Source organism: Panthera pardus, unplaced genomic scaffold (genome assembly GCF_024362965.1).
Source record: "Panthera pardus isolate Hobbes unplaced genomic scaffold, ASM2436296v1 HiC_scaffold_24, whole genome shotgun sequence".
Taxonomy (NCBI): domain Eukaryota; kingdom Metazoa; phylum Chordata; class Mammalia; order Carnivora; family Felidae; genus Panthera; species Panthera pardus.
In genome coordinates this window covers 63,484,416-63,502,311 of record NW_026526810.1, presented here as the reverse complement: position 1 = coordinate 63,502,311, position 17,896 = coordinate 63,484,416, and the positions used below count along the sequence as shown (strand labels likewise).

The 17,896-nt window shown below is 37.1% G+C and overlaps 1 protein-coding gene across 1 annotated transcript; it reads right to left on the bottom strand.

Moving 5' to 3' along the window:
• Positions 1-6,236: 6,236 nt before the first annotated feature.
• Positions 6,237-7,205, bottom strand: LOC109255717 (olfactory receptor 11G2-like). Its single transcript, XM_019430503.2, has one exon. It carries the CDS (start codon positions 7,203-7,205, stop codon positions 6,237-6,239), a length of 969 nt encoding a protein of 322 aa, XP_019286048.1.
• Between the last annotated feature and the right edge of the window lie 10,691 nt (positions 7,206-17,896).

Here is a 17,896-nt window from a genome sequence, read left to right as displayed (position 1 = left end):
CAGCTTCTAGTTCCCAGAAAGCAGAAGCCCCCTCAGAAACCCCCAGTCTAATTCTCATTGGCCGGAATTATGTCACATGACCAAACTAGGTGCAAGGAAGCTGAAAAAGCAAACGTTTTTAACTGGACTCGTTGCTACTCTGAACAAAGTCAGGCTTCTTTTAGTTACGGAAAAGGGCGATGAACTTTGGGTGGGTGACAGTAGTCCCTGGCACAAGACGGATCTGGAGAGCTTCTCTAATCACTTTAGACTTCATGAAACTCAACAACTGATAACACTGACCTTTGACAAGTATGAAAAAGCTAAGGAAGATGAGCATACAAACTTTCCAGAAGCCACTATGTTTATAAATCTGACTGGAGGCAAATAAGACAGAACTGTTGACTAACCACTTGAAATCACTTTTTGGTGATCACAATAAATGATATTTTTGTAAACAATTGGTACAACCAAATTTGAATAGTAATGAGTTTTTCTGACGACAATCATAATAATATTGAGCAAATAGCATTTGGCAATGAAAGGGCACTTTTGAGTTCCATGGTGAGGAAAACAAAAAGACTAAAGAGAAAAAGACTGTTTTGAGTTGTAGTTTTCTGTGAATCTAATCTTTCAAATGGCATCTTTAATTTAACCATCTTCCCTCAAGGAATATATAAATAATAGTTTTCAGTCTGTTCATTAGAAGGTGATTAAATTACAGAGACCACAGATACTGTCAGCCTACCAAGAGGAAATGAATCACCCCACCAGTCATTCATCTTGGGGCTTTGTGAGATGTGTCCTTAGAAATGGAATGAAATAGGATAGGATAGAAATGCATTATTTGTGATACGGGTGTTATTTTTTTAAAGGAATCTCTGTTTCAGTTGTATATGTATGTATGTAATGGGCACAATGTAAAATAAATTTATTTCTGTGGATTGTATTCAGAAAAGTTTGAAAAACCATTGTCTTAGCAGTTTCAGAACTCCTAAAAGCAGCCATTGGCATAGGTCGCCAAAAGGAAATCCTGGCCCTAAAAACAGTACAAGAACTCACAACAAGAAAAGAGCCCAAGAAAATTAAAGTCAAATATGGAGTAATGAGCCTTCAGACCTGTGGAGTGCATAGAAAACAGCATGAATAGTAATAATAGATGACTGTTTGTAAAAAAGGGTGGCAAATCTTTACCCTGTTACAACGATCTTAATGCATGGTGAGTTGGAGAAGATGTGACACTTGAGAAAAGGAACAGAAATCAAGTGGCACCAACGCAGAGAACAACACCAGTGTGAAAGGAATTCAGAAAAGTATGAAGACTGATTCTGAGCAGCTACCTATGAGAGGTGCCACCCTAGAGAGAAAGGGTCAGCAGTTAGATGAGATTATGCTAGCAAAAGTCACATGTGATTAGTTGTGTCTAGATTGTTTAGTTTGTGTGTAATTCAACTTGTCCTCAAACTAGAACCTTAGTAAATATGTGTCCCAGTACTCCTGTTTGACTCACTTTCCCTAATTAATGTAGTATAATCTTTGTTTTACAATCTGAGCTTACAATTGTTTTACTAATAACTTGCCCATTTTCAGGCACCAGCCATGCTCTCCTTAAAAAACGTTTCTTGTCCACTATACCTCACCATAATATTCTTTTCTTAAAGCAATTAAAAACATTTTTTTAAACATTTATTCATTTGTGAGAAACATTTATTCATTTTTTAAAACATTTATTCATTTTTTAAACATTTATTCATTTGTGAGAAACAGTATGAGCAGGGTAGGGGCAGAGAAAGGAGACACAGAATTGAAGCAGGCTCCAGGCTCTGAGCTGTCAGCACAGAGCCTGATGTGGGACTCTAACCCACAAACTATAAGATCATGACCTGAGCCGAAGTCAGATGCTTAACCGACTGAGCCACCCAGGGGCCCAATATTCTTTTCTAAATTCATAGCGTTTTTGAGGCTTGTTGAATATTTACTTGTAATCAGACTGCCTTTTATGTATCTGTTGCAATATCATTTGTGTTACTTTTTTAAAAATTTTTAATCTTTATTTATTTTTGAGAGTGAGAGTGAAAGAATGCAAATGGGGGGAGGAACAGGGAAAGACAGGGAGACACAGAATCCAAGGCAGGCTCCAGGCTCTGAGCTGTCTGCCGAGAGCCCGACACAGGGCTTGAACTCACAAACCGAAAGATCATGACCTGAGCCGAAGTCAGAGGCTTAACTGACTGAGCCACCCAGGCACCCCTCATTTGTGTTACTTTTTACTTTCCTATCAGTTACATTGTAAGTTTCCTGGAAGCAGGGAATATAAGTTATACTATCTTTTCACTGTTCCAGAATGACTTCTTTAATAGTAGGAACTCAAATAATTGTTTATTTCATTTACAGGTTCATTCAACAAACATTTATTGAGTTGCAACAGTGTGTTAGCCATTTCTCTGGGAATTGAGGGTAGAGTATGATATCTAGCTCTCATGAGGTTCATATTCTAGTATGAGGAGACAGAAATAAAGATAGAGAAATAAATATATACAATACAATATGTATATTTTTAATTAATTAATTTCAGTTTGTTCTCTATAGTTAAGAGTCTTTTGTGGTTTGCATCCCTCTCCCTCTTTTACCCTTCCCTTATGTTCATCTGTTTTGTTTCTTAAATTCCACATGAGTGAAATCATATGGTGTTTGTCTTTCTCTGACTGATTTATTTTGCTTAGCATAATATACTCTAGTTCCATCCATGTCATTGCAAATGGCAAGATTTCACTGTTTTTGATGGCTGATTAATATTTCTATATCTATATCTATATCTATATCTATATCTATATCTATATCTATATCTATATCTATATATCTATATATCTATATCTATATCTATATCTATATCTAATCTATATCTATATCTATCTATATCTATATCATCTATACCTATATCTATCTCACATCCTCTTTATCCATTCATCCATTCATCCATTCATCAAAAAAAAAATGTCCATAGACATTTGGGCTCTTTCCATAATTTGACTATTGCTGATAATGCTGCTATAAACATTGCAGTGCATGTGACCCTCTGAATCTGTAGTTTTGTATCCTTTGGGTAAACACCTAGTAGTGCGATTGCTGGGTCATAGGGTAATTATATTTTTAACTTTTTGAGGAAGGTCCATACTGTTTTCCAGAGTGGCTGTAAGAACTGGTCACATTTCAACTGGTCCGTAGTCCCATGTGGGTAATGGTTATTGTGTTGGATAGTGCAGGTATAGAGAAGTCTGAGGACTGAATATAGAGCTTAAAAATGTTGAGGTTAATCAAATAACTGAATTGTCTTTATTTTTCGGAATATAGTTTCTTTGCCTAGAGGGAACAAGCACACTCCTGTGTCACAGGTTTTCTTAATTTCAATCTGGATCTGGTGCCAGAAGAACCTCCTGAGTTCACTGTGTCATGGATGTAGTGGGCTCACACATCCATGAACTGCCTCCTGAGAATGGGTCTTTCCTGAAGAATTGCATCTTCAGCCTCATTGTCCTAATGTGTCCCAGACCAATAGTTAGAAGCCCTTTCAGAAGCTGGATGAAATTTCCCCTCAGACATTGCTTTTTAGATGAGTATAGGGGGTGGGTGTAAGAGCCAGTCAGTTGTAGAGCAATTTTTAAGTATAATCCAAGTTACATAGTCATTCAAAACCAAGAAATTATATTTCAATATATAAATGCACAGAAAAAGGTCTAGAAGCATACCCAACAAACTGAACACATTGCTACAGAGACAGGTGTGTGTGTGTGTGTGTGTGTGTGTGTGTGTGTAAGTATGGAGATATGAGGATTTTCATTATTTTGTACTATTTGGCTTTTATAATGAAAATTTATTCATTGTAAAATGTATTGCATAATTGAAAAGTAAATAGAGAAAGTAGAATATTATTCATCTCTGTGTAGTTAAGCCCGGGTTATTGAAAGATATACGAATATAACATTTAGACCAAAACAAAAAATATTTAATTTTAAATATTTTATTTTAAAATATTAATCTCTTTTTTAGACTCTGTGAAAACCCAGATATAAAGATCTCAGTTATTTGGTTAATTGTGGTCCATTTATCCCCCAGGCAAAAAGTTTTTGGCTTAAGGTGAAGGAGTCAAGTGAAGAATCTTCCTTATTCACTCTTTACCAATTCTAAGAAAGGTGAGTAGGCAGCACTAAATCTCACGGAAGCTAATGGAGTCTTTCCTACATGGTGGATGATGTTTTTTTCCCTTTAGTTGAACTTGTTTCTCAGGACTGCAGATAATCCAGCCATAACTTAAAAGTATCAGACTGTATTCTAACAGCACTCATCATGAGATAGACAAGCCCTCAACTACCCATAGGGAAATTTATTTCCCCTTTTTCATCCTGCTTCTACTTCACTGCTATTATATAGATGGATCATTTAGTTACGTCCTACCCTGTGTAACTTCTAGAGGGATATGGCTCAGGGATATCTTGGGGAGTCCAAATAAATGGATTATTATAGTTAGTATTTTTGTTTGTTTGTTTTGGCTCCCTGGTATCTCAATCCTTTTTTATGGCTGGGAGAATCACAATATTAGCAGGCATGGAGCTTATCTCTGCATAAGTGTATTTTTTTTTTTATTGCCAGATATTAGTTCTCTTAGCCTCTCTTGGAGCTACAGTACAGGGATGTACTTTTGGTTCCACCAAACAGATACAGCTAAACCAGATTTTGATTCAGGAGCTAGTGATGCAAGAAGCAGAAGTAGGGTGGGGGGAAGCAATGTTGAAATATTAGCATTAAAATCAGCAATGAAGCAGGTAGCCCAGTGATTGCAGGAAGGACAGAATGGCAATGGTTGAAACAGTGGCATCTGGTAGCACATGGCCGCAGGTGTGGCTCTAGTGATGGTGATTGTTCATCAGACCAGTTCTGCAGGGTAGTTTGTACACTGGTCTTTGAATCTGAGCCTCAACTCTGGTTCTTCAGCTTTCATTTGATTCTGTGAGATTCCTGATACCCCATCAATAAATCTTTCCCACTGTCATGCTTAATCAGCCAGAGTTAGTTTCTGTTGTATGCAAGTAAGAACCCTGTTATAATTACATAAATGTAGCGTTACCTCAGGTAGGTGCAGTCCCGGTAATCAGACAAAGAGACACTAACCTTTCAGTACTGTAGGTTGTCTTGAATTTTCCCTTGGTGGTCTAGGAAGCTTCATCACTCAGCATATTTTGTTACAGAAAATATCCCCAAAGCCAAAATAACTTGAAAGAAGACTTTAAAATATCTATTTTTGCATGAAAAACTAAATTGAGGTCTGGTCTGGGTTGGATGTTGTCAGTCAAACCATTTTTTTTTTTCAACATTAGGAGACAACTTCACAAACTGACCCCAGAAAAAGGGAATTTTGTGCCATAGTTTAAAATATGAACATTTCCAAGGATGGGAAGATGATCAGGCCAGGTCAAAAGTTTAATATTAAGTGCCAATTGCCTGACAGTATCTTATATTTTGGCTGACAGAATTTATTCCCTGGTTTCTCATGCCTATTTTCTGTAACAGTACATGTTCTTCAACTAAAAGCTTAGAAGGTGCTGAAACCCAGGTTTGGGTAAGGAATACTTCATGATTTGGCATATGTGAATGTATCCTTTTGTGCATTCTCTTCAAAAATGGACTAAGAAGTTTACATAAGAAGCAACCATATCATTTCCCGTTTCCATTTGCTATGTAAACTGGACACTTTACCAACACAGATGAAAGAAAACACAGATGAAAAACAGATTTCATTGACAGATATTGGGTTATTGATCTTATAAATAAAGCAATTGAATTTTTGTTAGTGCAGTGAGTAGATGCTACATGTCATTATAGAAAAACCTGTAATTGGAAAGGAGAAAAATAGTGATACATTTGAAACACAAAAAAATAGTACTAGGATAAACGCCAAGATACAAGTAGGAAGCATAAGCGTTAGCTTTGTACTTCTCAACTTGATTACATTTGTTTTAGGGCTTCAAAAAATGACAAAACAGAGAATGATACATTGATGCATGAAAATTGTACAGAATTTTCTACAATAGACCTTTAAGACTGTGGATATTTGCTTTTGAGACAGGATGAGAATTCTTTGTGTATAACGAGTCACATTGTCATGAGAGTGAGGAATTGAACACTCAGACATGCCCAGAAGATAGTTTTTCTCCCAGTGAGAGAAATTCTATGTTTCTGAGAGAATTATACGAAAATTTATATCATTTCTCTTTATTTTTAGTAATTTCTTTTGATGGTGCTCCCAGGACTTTCTTGAGTGCATCTTTCATATCTTTGTTCCGAAGACTGTAAATCAAAGGATTAAAGAATGGGGTTGCCATGCAGTAAAACAGGGTCACAAATTTCTGTGTTCCAGGATGGCTCCTGGAACCTGGACTCACATACATCACCATGACTGATCCATAGAACAGGGAAACCACCAAGAAATGTGAGGCACATGTAGAAAAGGCTTTGTTCCTACCTGAGCCAGCTGGGACCCGAAGTACAGCACGCAAAACTAAGCTATAGGACCCTAGAATGTAGAGGAAGGTGATAAAGATGATAAGAGAACTTACAGTAGCACAAGTTAGAGTAGTTTTGGGAACTGGAGCACAGGACAGGGCTAGCAATGGTCCCAGGTCACAGAAAAAATGGTCAATGATGTTAGGGCCACAGAAGGGCACCTGGGACATGAGAACTGCAGGCATGAGTATGGATAGAAAGCCACCTACCCAGCAGAAAACCACTAATCGGGCACATAGATGGTAAGTCATGATGGTGGGGTAACGTAGAGGTCGACAGATAGCAAGGAACCGATCAAAGGACATTGCAGACAGAAAGTAGCCTTCAGCAGCACACATAGAAAAGAAAAAGTAGAACTGAAGCAGGCAGCCAGCATAGGAGATACTCTTAGTCTGGGAGATGATGTTGGCCAACATTTTGGGCACATCAGAACTGACATAGCAGATCTCCAGGAAGGAGAAGTTGGCCAGGAGGATGTACATGGGTGTGTGGAGTTTCCGGCTTGACCACACGGCACAGATGATGGATGTGTTCCCCATGAGAGTCAGAAGGTAGATGAGGGAGAAGATGACAAAGAGGAGGATCTGGATCTCCCTGCGGCATGGGAAGCCCAGGAGGATGAACTCACTCACAGACCCAGAGATATTGTTGGCTTCTGACATACTCATTCTAATCTGTGAAGGGAATGAGCAATAAGCATCATTATATGAGTCATTTGCCCTCTCTTTAAAAGTTATTTTTATTTCTTCTGACTCTTATCTACTCCTTTAATGCACTTTCATGAACAGGCTCTGTATGGTTCTTAAGTCAGTAACTCATTTCCCAGGATCTGGCTTCGCCCAGTGAGATCAGGGTTCTGGGAGAAACTTGTATGCTCCCACAGCCCCTACTCTATCAATCTCCATTTTCAGAGTATAAATTTCATTGGCCCATAGAATCCAAATTGTTTTCTCTGTTTGCACTTAAATCAATTCTTTTTTGATGTATCATTCTGTAATATATTCATATTTTTGTTGAAAAGAACATTTATTCTTGTTGAAAAGAAAATTTTGTATAGCATTTTGGAAAATTTTAAGAAAAATCAAAGTTTAAATATAACCTGAAATTGAACCAGGTCAGTACAAAAAGAGCATCTTACTTACTTTGTTGTCAGTAACATGGTATTGTCAGGAGATCTGTCCGGAATAGCTCTGTTGACTAAAGCAGGGTACTGAAGACAGTGCCACAAATTCCATTTTAGCGAGTACTTATTAGCTTCTTTTTAAAAAAGTTTTAATTTTAATCCCAGTTAGTTAACATACCTATAAGCTTCTTATACCTGTATTTAACTTCTACTTGCTGAGCAACAGCTAATTTGATGCCAAAAGTACCCTAGTTGGCTTCACTCATTTATTAGGAGATTCTGGTTCTCAAATAGAAAAATAGATAGAGGCAAATAGAGGAACACCTGTCTCTTAGCTCAGATGCTTCATCATCTTTTTGCTGCATGATGATGAATTATCCTATATAAAAAAACAATAAAAAAGAAACAAAAGCATATATTTAACTCTAAAACTGTGAGAGAAATATACCAGTGTAGAGTGTTAGTGGCAGAAGGGACCTCAGAGATTATCAAGCTTAATTCTTCTTATCACAGAAACTGAAACCAGAGAGGTTAGACTAATCCAAGGTCATGTTCGCTTTTGGTGGAGGAAACAGGTCTAAAACTTAGGTGTTTGGATATTTAGTTCAGACGTTTTCCCATAAACCTTGTAATCATGGAACCTATTTTTCTCTGATGGCTGTAAAAATATATTGTGCATATATTATAACTTTCCCTCCTTTGAACCAGATTCCTATTTATAATAAAGAAGGACTTTAATAAAGCTACTCACCAAAGCTGGAAATCACTATCTTATATCCTTCATTCATCTTTGACCTGCCCTGTGTCCTAATTCTGGGAACCTTTAATGACACGAACACACTTTTGGACACTTTCTTTAAAACACATTTGACTCCTAAAATAGTAAGTATAATGACAACCACTGTCATATTAAATATTTATTGTGGCAGTCACTTAGTGTTCATTATCTCATTAAATTCTACTCTTTCAAAAATCTCTAGTTCTAGAGCCTTAAAACAAACAAACAAACAAACAAACAAAGAGACAGACAAGCACTTCCACATTTCTAAATGTAGCATTGAATTTTATTTCCCTCTGAGTATGTCGATTCTAAAACCCAACTTATTTTTTCTACATGGCTGTCAGCTATGTATATATTAGCTGTTTCCTTATTGTTTTTGATTCAATTTATTCACGTGCAACTCGGTTATAATCAAATTTACACTTGTGAATATGGAAGGTTAACCTCAGGAAAGCTGTGTTAGGAACTGAGGCCATATACCATAAGAAAAGATTATGTATATATTTCTCATAGTCTTTCTATATAGTTGACTTCAGGTATGTTAGCTAAGATAGTGAGCAGGTATCTTGAGGACAGCAGTTTCCATTAAATACCAAAGGGTGACCAAGTATGAGAAGATTATTGTGTTCCTTCAGAGAGCAAACATGCCCTACAAACAGACTGGTGAGCTGAAATTGGGAAAGCTATAAACCATAAATCCAAGATTGTGGGCTCATTGAAGGAGGCTTTGGGCTGGAAACTCAGTGATTGTAAGGAAGGATAAGATGCTTTAGCCCAGAACTAGACAACCTAAATTTTCTATAATTTAACTAAAGTACATAGTGCTCCCACACTCTTTTCTGTGGCCATAGTTTTACTTACACAGTGGAACTGACAATGGTGGGTAAGACTGCATGTGAACGGGGCAAAGAAAATGGTAAGAACAAGAGTGTAAGGAAAGTATGTTTTGGGGTGGATTTATTTGAATGAGAAACATTCCTTTCACTTTTGGTTAGATTTATTTAAGGAAAGTGTAAGGATCCCTCGGGAAGAAGTCTTCAATATTTTGAGGGTGGATCTTAAATGAACAAACGGTAGTTAAAGAGGGAAGAAGAAAACATCCAGACAGAAGCAGATTTTCTTTCAAATTCTTATCTTTAATAAAACTTGGGAGTGTTGTGAGTTCTCTCCCTTCCTTTCTCAATTCAGGAGCAGACTTCTTGGTCTTTGAGAATCCCTCTGTTCCTGCCTCACTGTTCTAAGTCCTTCTCTCCCTGCCTGGGGGTCACTGTGGGTTCTACCTGCAACCACATGTTGATCTTTCCTTTCACTGCAGATAGAGGAGTTCTTAAGTCTTTTTTTGTAATGTTTATTTATTTTGAGAGAGAGAGAGAGAGAGAGAGAGAGAGAGAGAGAGAGAGAGAGAGAGATGAGTCACAGAGAGAGAGGGAGACACAGAACCTAAAGCAGGCTCAAGGCTCTGAACTGTCAGCACAAAGCCCAATATGGGGATAGAACTCACAAACGGCGAGATCATGACCTGAGCCGAAGTTGGACACTTAACCCACTGAGCCACCCGGGCCCCAAAGGAGTTCTTAAATCTTAATAATACTTAATGAAAATCAATACCCATTACTTACAAATATTTTATGTCCTCTGAAGTGATATGAGACCCACTGCCTTCCCTCATCTTTTATCTGGAAGATAATGCAAAGCAGAAGTGTCAGCTCAGGTTTTCCTGATGAGATTTTTAAACAAATATATTCTGGATAGACATTTGAGGTGCCCTGCAAGGAAGAATGAAGGCTTTGTTAAAAAACATTATGTATTATTTTACATACTTTCTCTAAAATATAAGACATATTCATAGATTAAAAGTACAAAAGAAAATTCAAAGCCCTTTTTTCTGTAGCAATATTACAATTTTTTTCTGTAGCAATATTTTCAGTAGCAGTTGAGGGGCTCCCACCTGTGCCCTCTTTGAGGGTCTAGGTGTGCAGGATTTTGGATTCCTGGTGGCTCTCTCTCACAGTTTGAGCCTCACAAAGGATTCTCTTTGACTGTTACACAAAAAGGAATAGAGTGTCAGGGAACTCTCCATTCGTTTTATTATGCATCCCTTTCTGGCCACATATTGTCCCTGGAGGCCACCCCTCAGGAGCAGCAGGGACAATCACAGTGCATCAATCAACCCCCAAGTGTGTTTTACTTCCAGTCATGAACTCAAAGGCGAAAGGGCCTCCCTGAATCCATTGGTGAGACTGTCACCTAATAATGGCCCCTCTGCTCTGCTGCTTACCTTACACCTCCAGACTGGTTCTGGATTTTAAAAACCAGCCTCATTGGATGTCACCAATTGCTTCAAAGCTCCTGGAGTTCCCTTTCCTTCACATGTGCATTTAAGTTCACTTTAACAAATCCCCAAATCCTGAGTATCTCCCCAATTGTCCACTAAGAGAAATTTCCCCACCAATCTTCATCACTCCGTGTAGTGTTGTTTGAATTGGTTTCTACTCCCCCCTGCAGCCCCCTGGCAGCCAGAACTGACACCTGCTGGAACTATCCAGTGGCTTTCAGGCTTTGAGAGTAGAAAAACCTGGTTTCATTTAACATTTAGAGCCTCTCTCACAGCCCGCCTCAACCCCAAGGATTCTATGTCTCTTTATATTTTAAAATTATCTTCCTCCAATGGATATAAATACTATTTCTAGATTTATATCATGCTTGGATGATAGCTTTTAGTACCTGCTATGTGCCGATTACTGTGTCAACAGATTTCACGTGTATTATCTGATATATAATACTCATAAATTTTTTTGAAGATAGTCTTACCAGTTAAAATGATTAAATAGAAGCATACAGAGAGTAAGAGTTTATATTTGGCTATAATTCAACTTGGTTTATTTACTTTCCACAAATAAAAGTCTTGTAGTGAAAAATTATATTTAATCTGCCTATAGCTTCAACCTGTCTATTCTTTCTTGGTCATTGTTCTTTTAACATTATTATTATTTTCTGCTTCCTTTATTTTTAAAATATTTTTACTTCAACACTAACTTGATCAGGTTGTTCAGAAGCTGCTGTCTATGGTTTTACTTGCTGCTTACCTTGGTACAAAAATTTTCATTGAAAAATGAGTGCCCATTGTGAACAAAGATTTATTCAAAGTAGTCATTTCCCACAGAGAGCTTTTAGGGTAATAAGGTACTTTGGCAAAAGTTTCAGCAAAGAACCCTGCACAAGGGGAAAACTTTATATCCATTTCATTCTTTGCTGCTTAAACAGATACATAGTAGTCTTACACTGACAGTGAGGTACATTTGACTTCTTGGGCATGGTTCATAGGAAGGTGGGAGTCAGACCTGTTTCAGATGTCACCTTCTTCTATCAGACACTAACTCATGTTAGGCTCCTTTTCTCTTCTCTAAGTTTTAGTCATTTTAGCACACAGGTATGAAGTGGCAGGAACCAGCCAGAATGTCTCTAATCCAAGCTGAGAAAGCAAGAGTGGAAACAGCCTACTCACTCTGTTCACTGTCCAACAGTTCCTGCAGAAAGTAACTTGGGACAAATATTTCTGAGTAACATTAACTGCTGGCCCTAATTCCTCTTTTTTCTTCTGGTGCTAATTAAGGATACTCTAATTTTTCCATTTTGGAAGTACGATTGATGTTTCTGGAAGTTTTCAACACACTAATGCTTTCGTATTGCACTTGGACACTCCTTTTTAACCTCCTTAACTTCTGCCCTCAATGACTTGCTTTTGAAAATGTATTGAGTCTTTGTCACTTTGATGATGGAGGTCTAAATTCTTTGGTACAATCTTTATTTTTAATTTATTTTTATTCTTTCTGTTTGTGTATATGCAATAGGTATTTATTAAAGAACTAATGAGATAAAGGAAAAAAAGAGAAGAGAGAAATGTTTTATTAACACAAGAGGCCAGCCTGACCCACAATCAGTTCATTATACCAGCATACCGATCTGAGAAATTTTTTCTTTTTTTTCCCTACCAGATTTCATTTAACATATAGTGTAGTATTGGTTTCAGGAGTAGAATTTAGTGATCCCTCCAGTTTAACATATTGTGTAGTATTGGTTTCAGGAGGAATTTAGTGACTGATCCCCTATATACAACACCCAGGGCTCATCACAACAATTGCTCTTCTTAATGTCCATCACCCGTTTAGCCCATGTCCCCACCCACTTCCCCTCCAGCAACCCTCAGTTTGTTCTCTATCTTTAAGAGTCTCTTATGGTTTGCCTCCTTCTCTGTCTCTATCTTGTTTTATTTTTCTGTGTCTTCCCCTATGTTCATCTGTTTTATTTCTTAAATTCCACATGAGTGAAATCATATGGTATTTGTCTTTCTCTGACTGACTTATTTTGCTTAGCATAATACACTCTAGTTCTATCCACATCATTGTAAATGGCCAGATTTTATTGTTTTGGTGGCTGAGTAATATTCCATAGTATATGCATACCACTTCTTCTTTATCCATTCATCAGTTGATGAACAGTTGTGCTCTTTCCATAATTTGGCTACTGTTGATAATGCTGCTATAAACATTGGGGTGCATATGCCCCTTTGAATCAGTATTTTTGAATTCTCTGGAAAATACCTAGTAGTGGAATTGCTGGGACATTGGGTAGTTCCATCTTTAACTTTCTGAGGCACCTCTACACTGTTTTCCAGTGTGGCAGCATCAGTTTTCCTTCCCACCAACAATGTAGGAAGGTTCCCCTTTCTCCACATCCTCCCCACATTTTTGTTTCTTGAGTTATTCATTTTATCCATTCTGACAGGTGTGAGGTGGTATCTCACTGTGGTTTTGATTTGTATTTTCTGATGATGAATGATTTTGAGCATCTTTTCATGTGTTTTTTGGCCATTTGCATGCCTTCTTTGGAGAAGTGTCTATTCATGTCTTCTGCCAGTTTCTTAACTGGATTATTTATTTTTTGCATGTTCAGTTTGATAAGTTCCTTACAGATTTTCGATACTAACCCTTTACCCAATGTATCATTTGCACATATCTTCATCCATTCCATAGGCTGCCTTTTAGTTTTGTCGATTGTTTCCTTCACTGTGCAGAAGATTTTTATCTTGATGAAGTCCCAATAGTTCATATTTGTTTTTATTTCCCTTGCCTCTGGAGATGTGTCTAATAAGAAGTTGCTACAGACAAGGTCAGGAGGCTGCTGCCTGTGTTCTCCTCTAGATCTTGATGATTTATGCCTCATAATTAGGTGTCTCACCAATTTTGAATTTATTTTGTGTATGGTGTAAGGAAGTGGTCCAGTTTCATTCTTCTGCATGTTGCTTTCCAGTTTTCCCAACACCATTTGTTGAAGAGACTTTTTTTTTTCCATTGGATATGCTTTCCTGCTTTGTCAAAGATTAGTTGGCTATATAGTTGTGGGTCCACTTCTGTGTTCTCTATTCTATTCCATTGATGTATGTGTCTGTTTTTGTGCCAATACCATACTATCTGGATGATTACAGCTTTGTAATACAGCTTGAAGTCCAGAATTGTGACACCTCCAACTTTGTTTTCGGTTTTCAACATTACTTTGGCCTTTTGGGGTCTTTTCTGGTTCCACACAAATTTTAGAACTGTTTGTTCTAGCTGTGCAAAAATGCTGGTGGTGTTTTGATACGGATTACATTGAATATGCAGATTGCTTTGGGTGGTATAGACATTTCAACAATATTTGTTCTTCCAGTCCAGGAGCATGGAATATTTTTTCATTTCCCTGTGTCTTTTTCAATTTGTTTCGTAAGTGTTCTAGAGTTTACAGAGTATAGATCTTTTACCTCTTTTGTTAGGTTTATTCATAAGTATCTTATGGATTTTGTGCAATTGTAAATAGGATCGATTCTTTGATTACTTTTCCACTGCTTCATTATTGGTGTGTAGAAATGCAAGATATTTCTGTATGTTGTTTATGTATTCTGCGATTTTACTCAACTCATGTATCTGCTCCAGCAATATACTGGTGGAGTCTCCTAGATTTTCCATGAAGAGTATCATGTCATCTGAGAAGAGTGAAAGTTTGACTTCTTCCTTGCCAACTGTATGCCTTTTATTTCTTTTTGTTGTATGATTGTGAGGCTAGGACTTCCAGTACTATGTTGAACAACACTGGTGTCATGTTCCTGACCTTAGGAGAAAAGCTCTCAGTTTTTCCCCATTGAGAATGGTATTAGCTGTGGGTCTTTCATATATGGATTTTATGATGTTGAGGTGTCCCACTTTCTTGAGGGTTTTTATCAAGAAAGGATGCTGTATTTTGTAAATGCTTTTTTTGCATCTATTGAGAGGATCACATGGTTCTTATCCACCAAACATGTGGTGTACCATGTTGATTGATTTGTGAATATTGAACCACTCTGACAATTGGTATGTAATTCTCCTTCTTAGGGGTTCTTTGTCTGTTTTTGGAATCAAGGTAATGTTGTCCTCATAGATGAATTTGGAAGTTTTCCTTCCATTTCGATTTTTTGGAACAGTTTGAGAAGAATAGGTATTAATTCTTTTTTAAATGTTTGGTAGAATTCCCCAGGGAAGCCATCTGGCCCTGGACTTTTGTTGTTGGGAGATTTCTGATTACTGATTCCATTTCAGTAGATTGGAATCTCTCCATTTCAGGAGAGATTGTGATCTCTCCTCTTTCATTTGTGTTTTTATTTATTTGGGTCATTTCTCTTTTCTTTATGATAAGTCTGGCTAGGAGTTTATCAGTTTTGTTAATCTTTCAAAGAATCAGCTCCTAGTTTTGTTGATCTGTTCTGTTTTTTAAATTTCTATATCATTTATTTCTGGTCTAATCTTTATTATTTCCCTCCATATGCTGGTTTTAGGCTTTATTTGCTGTTATTTTTCCAGCTCCTTTAAGTTTAGTGTTAGGTTGTGTATTTTAGAATTTTCTTCTTGAGGAAAACCCAGATTGCCATATACTTCCCTCTTATGACTGCTTTTGCTGTATGCCAAAAGTTTTGGACTGTCATGTTTTCATTTTCATTGGCTTCCATGTATTTTTAATTTCTTCTTTAGTTTCCTAGTTAACCCTTTAATTCTTTAATAGGATGTTCTTTAACTTCCATTATTTGCAGTCTTTCTTTTTGTGGTTGACTTCAAGTTTCGTGGTGTTGTGGTCCGAAAATATGCATGGCCTTATCTCAATTTTTTTTTTTTTTTTTTTTTTTTTTTTTTTTTTTACTGGCCGAGGCCTTATTTGTGACCCTGTATGTGGTCTTTTCTGGAGAATGTTCTATGTGCACTCAAAAAGAATGTTCATTCTGTTGCTTTAGGGTGAAATGCTCTAAATACATCTGTTAATTCCATTGGGTCCAATGTGTCATTCAAAGCCATTGTTTCCTTGTTGATCTTCTGCTTACGTGATCTGTCCATTGCTATAAGTGGGGTGTTAAAGTCTCCTACTATTAATGTATTATTATCAAATGCATTTCTTTAAATTTGTTATTAGTTGATTTATATATTTGGGTGTTCCAAATTTGGGACATAAATATTTATAATTGTCAGATCTTGTTGGATAGACCCCTTTATTATGATACAGTGCTCTTCTTCATCTCTTATTAAAGTCTTTGTTTTAAAATCTAGTTTATCTGATCTATGTATGGCTACTCCAACTTTCTTTTGATGTCTGTTAGCATGATGGGTCTTAGTTTCTACCCAGAAGTATCTTTGGGTTCTAAAATGAGTCTCTTGTAAGCAACATATTATGGGTCTCGTTTTTTTTTAAAGCTATTCTGATACCTTCTGTCTTTTCATTGGCACATTTAGTCCATTTACATTCAGAGTAATTATTGATCAATATGAATTTAATGCCATTGTATTGCCTGTAAAATCACTGTTCTTGTAGATTGTCTCTGTTCCTTTCCAGTCTTTGTTGCTTTTGGTCTCTCTTTCCCACTCAAAGTGTACCCTTTAATAATTCTTGCAGAGCTAGTTTAGTGTTCACAAACTCTTTCAGTTTTTGCTTGTCTTGGAAACTCTTTCTCTCTCCTTATGTTCTGAATGACAGCCTTGTTGGATAAAGTATTTTTGCTTGCGTATTTTTCATGTTTAGCACATTGAATATATCATGCCACTCCCTTCTGGCCTGCCAAGTGTCTGCTGCTAACCTTGTGTGTTTACCCTTGTATATTAAGGTCCTTTTTTCCCTAGCTGCTTTCAGAATTCTCTTTATCTTTTTATTTTGCAAGTTTCACTATGGTATGTCTTGGTATTGATCTGTTTTTGTTGATTTTTAGGGGAGTTCTCTGTGCCTCTTGGACTTGGATGTCTGTTACCTTCCCCAGATTAGTGATGCTTTCAGCTATAATTTGTCTAAATAAACCTTCTGTTCCTTTTTCCTGCTTTTCTCCTGGGACTCTGATGATATGGGTATTATTGTACTTTCTGGAATTGTGGATTTCCTAGGTCTATATTCATGATCTAATAGTTTTCTTTTCCTTTTCTTTTTAGCTTCATTATTTTCCACAGCTTTATCTACTATATCACTTATTCAATCCTCTGCTTTTTCCATCCTCATTGTGATTACATCCAGTTGGTTTTGCATCTCCATTATAGTATTTTTTAATTTCAGCCTGACTAGTTTTATCTCTGCAGCAAGGATTTCTCTGGTGTCTTTTTGCTTTTTATTTTCAAGCCCAACTAGTATTTTTATGACTGTTGTTCTAAATTCTTGTTCTGATATATTAGTTATATCTCTTTTGAGCAAATCCCTGGCTGTGGTTTCTTTGTGATCTTTCTTTGGGGGAGAATTCCTCCATCTTGTCATTTCGTCTAGATTTCTGGTTTGTGTGTGTTATGAAAGCTTATTCTGTTTCCTGCTCCTGAGGGTAATGCTATATGAAGAAGGGGTTATACACTGCCCAGAGTCTGGTGCTTCAGGAAGTGTTTCTGGTATATGCTGTGTGCACTCTGCTGTTGTGATTTGGCTGCTCTTTTCCCCAGGTCAGTCCCCTGCAGAGTTCCCCTTTGCTTGTAGTGGGGAGTGTTTGGACCTTCAACTGGTATGTTTTGATTTGTTTGTTAAAATAAGCCTGGTTTAAAACAACAACAACAAAAGACCTGAAGCAAAATAAAAGGAAAAGAACAAAAATCTCCAAATAGACAAACAGAAGACTATAAGCCTGATTCCAAAGAAAAATAAGGAAAAAAAGAAGAAAAAGGACGAAAGAAAAAGAAGCCTGACCCAAAAAACGGGAAAAGAAAATAAAAAGCAAATAGACAAAAAATATCAGCCTGATTAAAAAAAAAAAAAAAAAAAAAAGCCTGTTCGTATTTCCATCAAAACTGAAAAACTGAAGCTGATGCTTTGGAGCACACTATGATCAGTTAATTTGGTGCATGTGGGGGAGTTGGGGACAGGGAGTCTATGCTCATCCTCTGAGGGAAAAAGGCCTGCTGTGCTGGCTCACAGCCAGACCTCACCTCTCCTAGCCC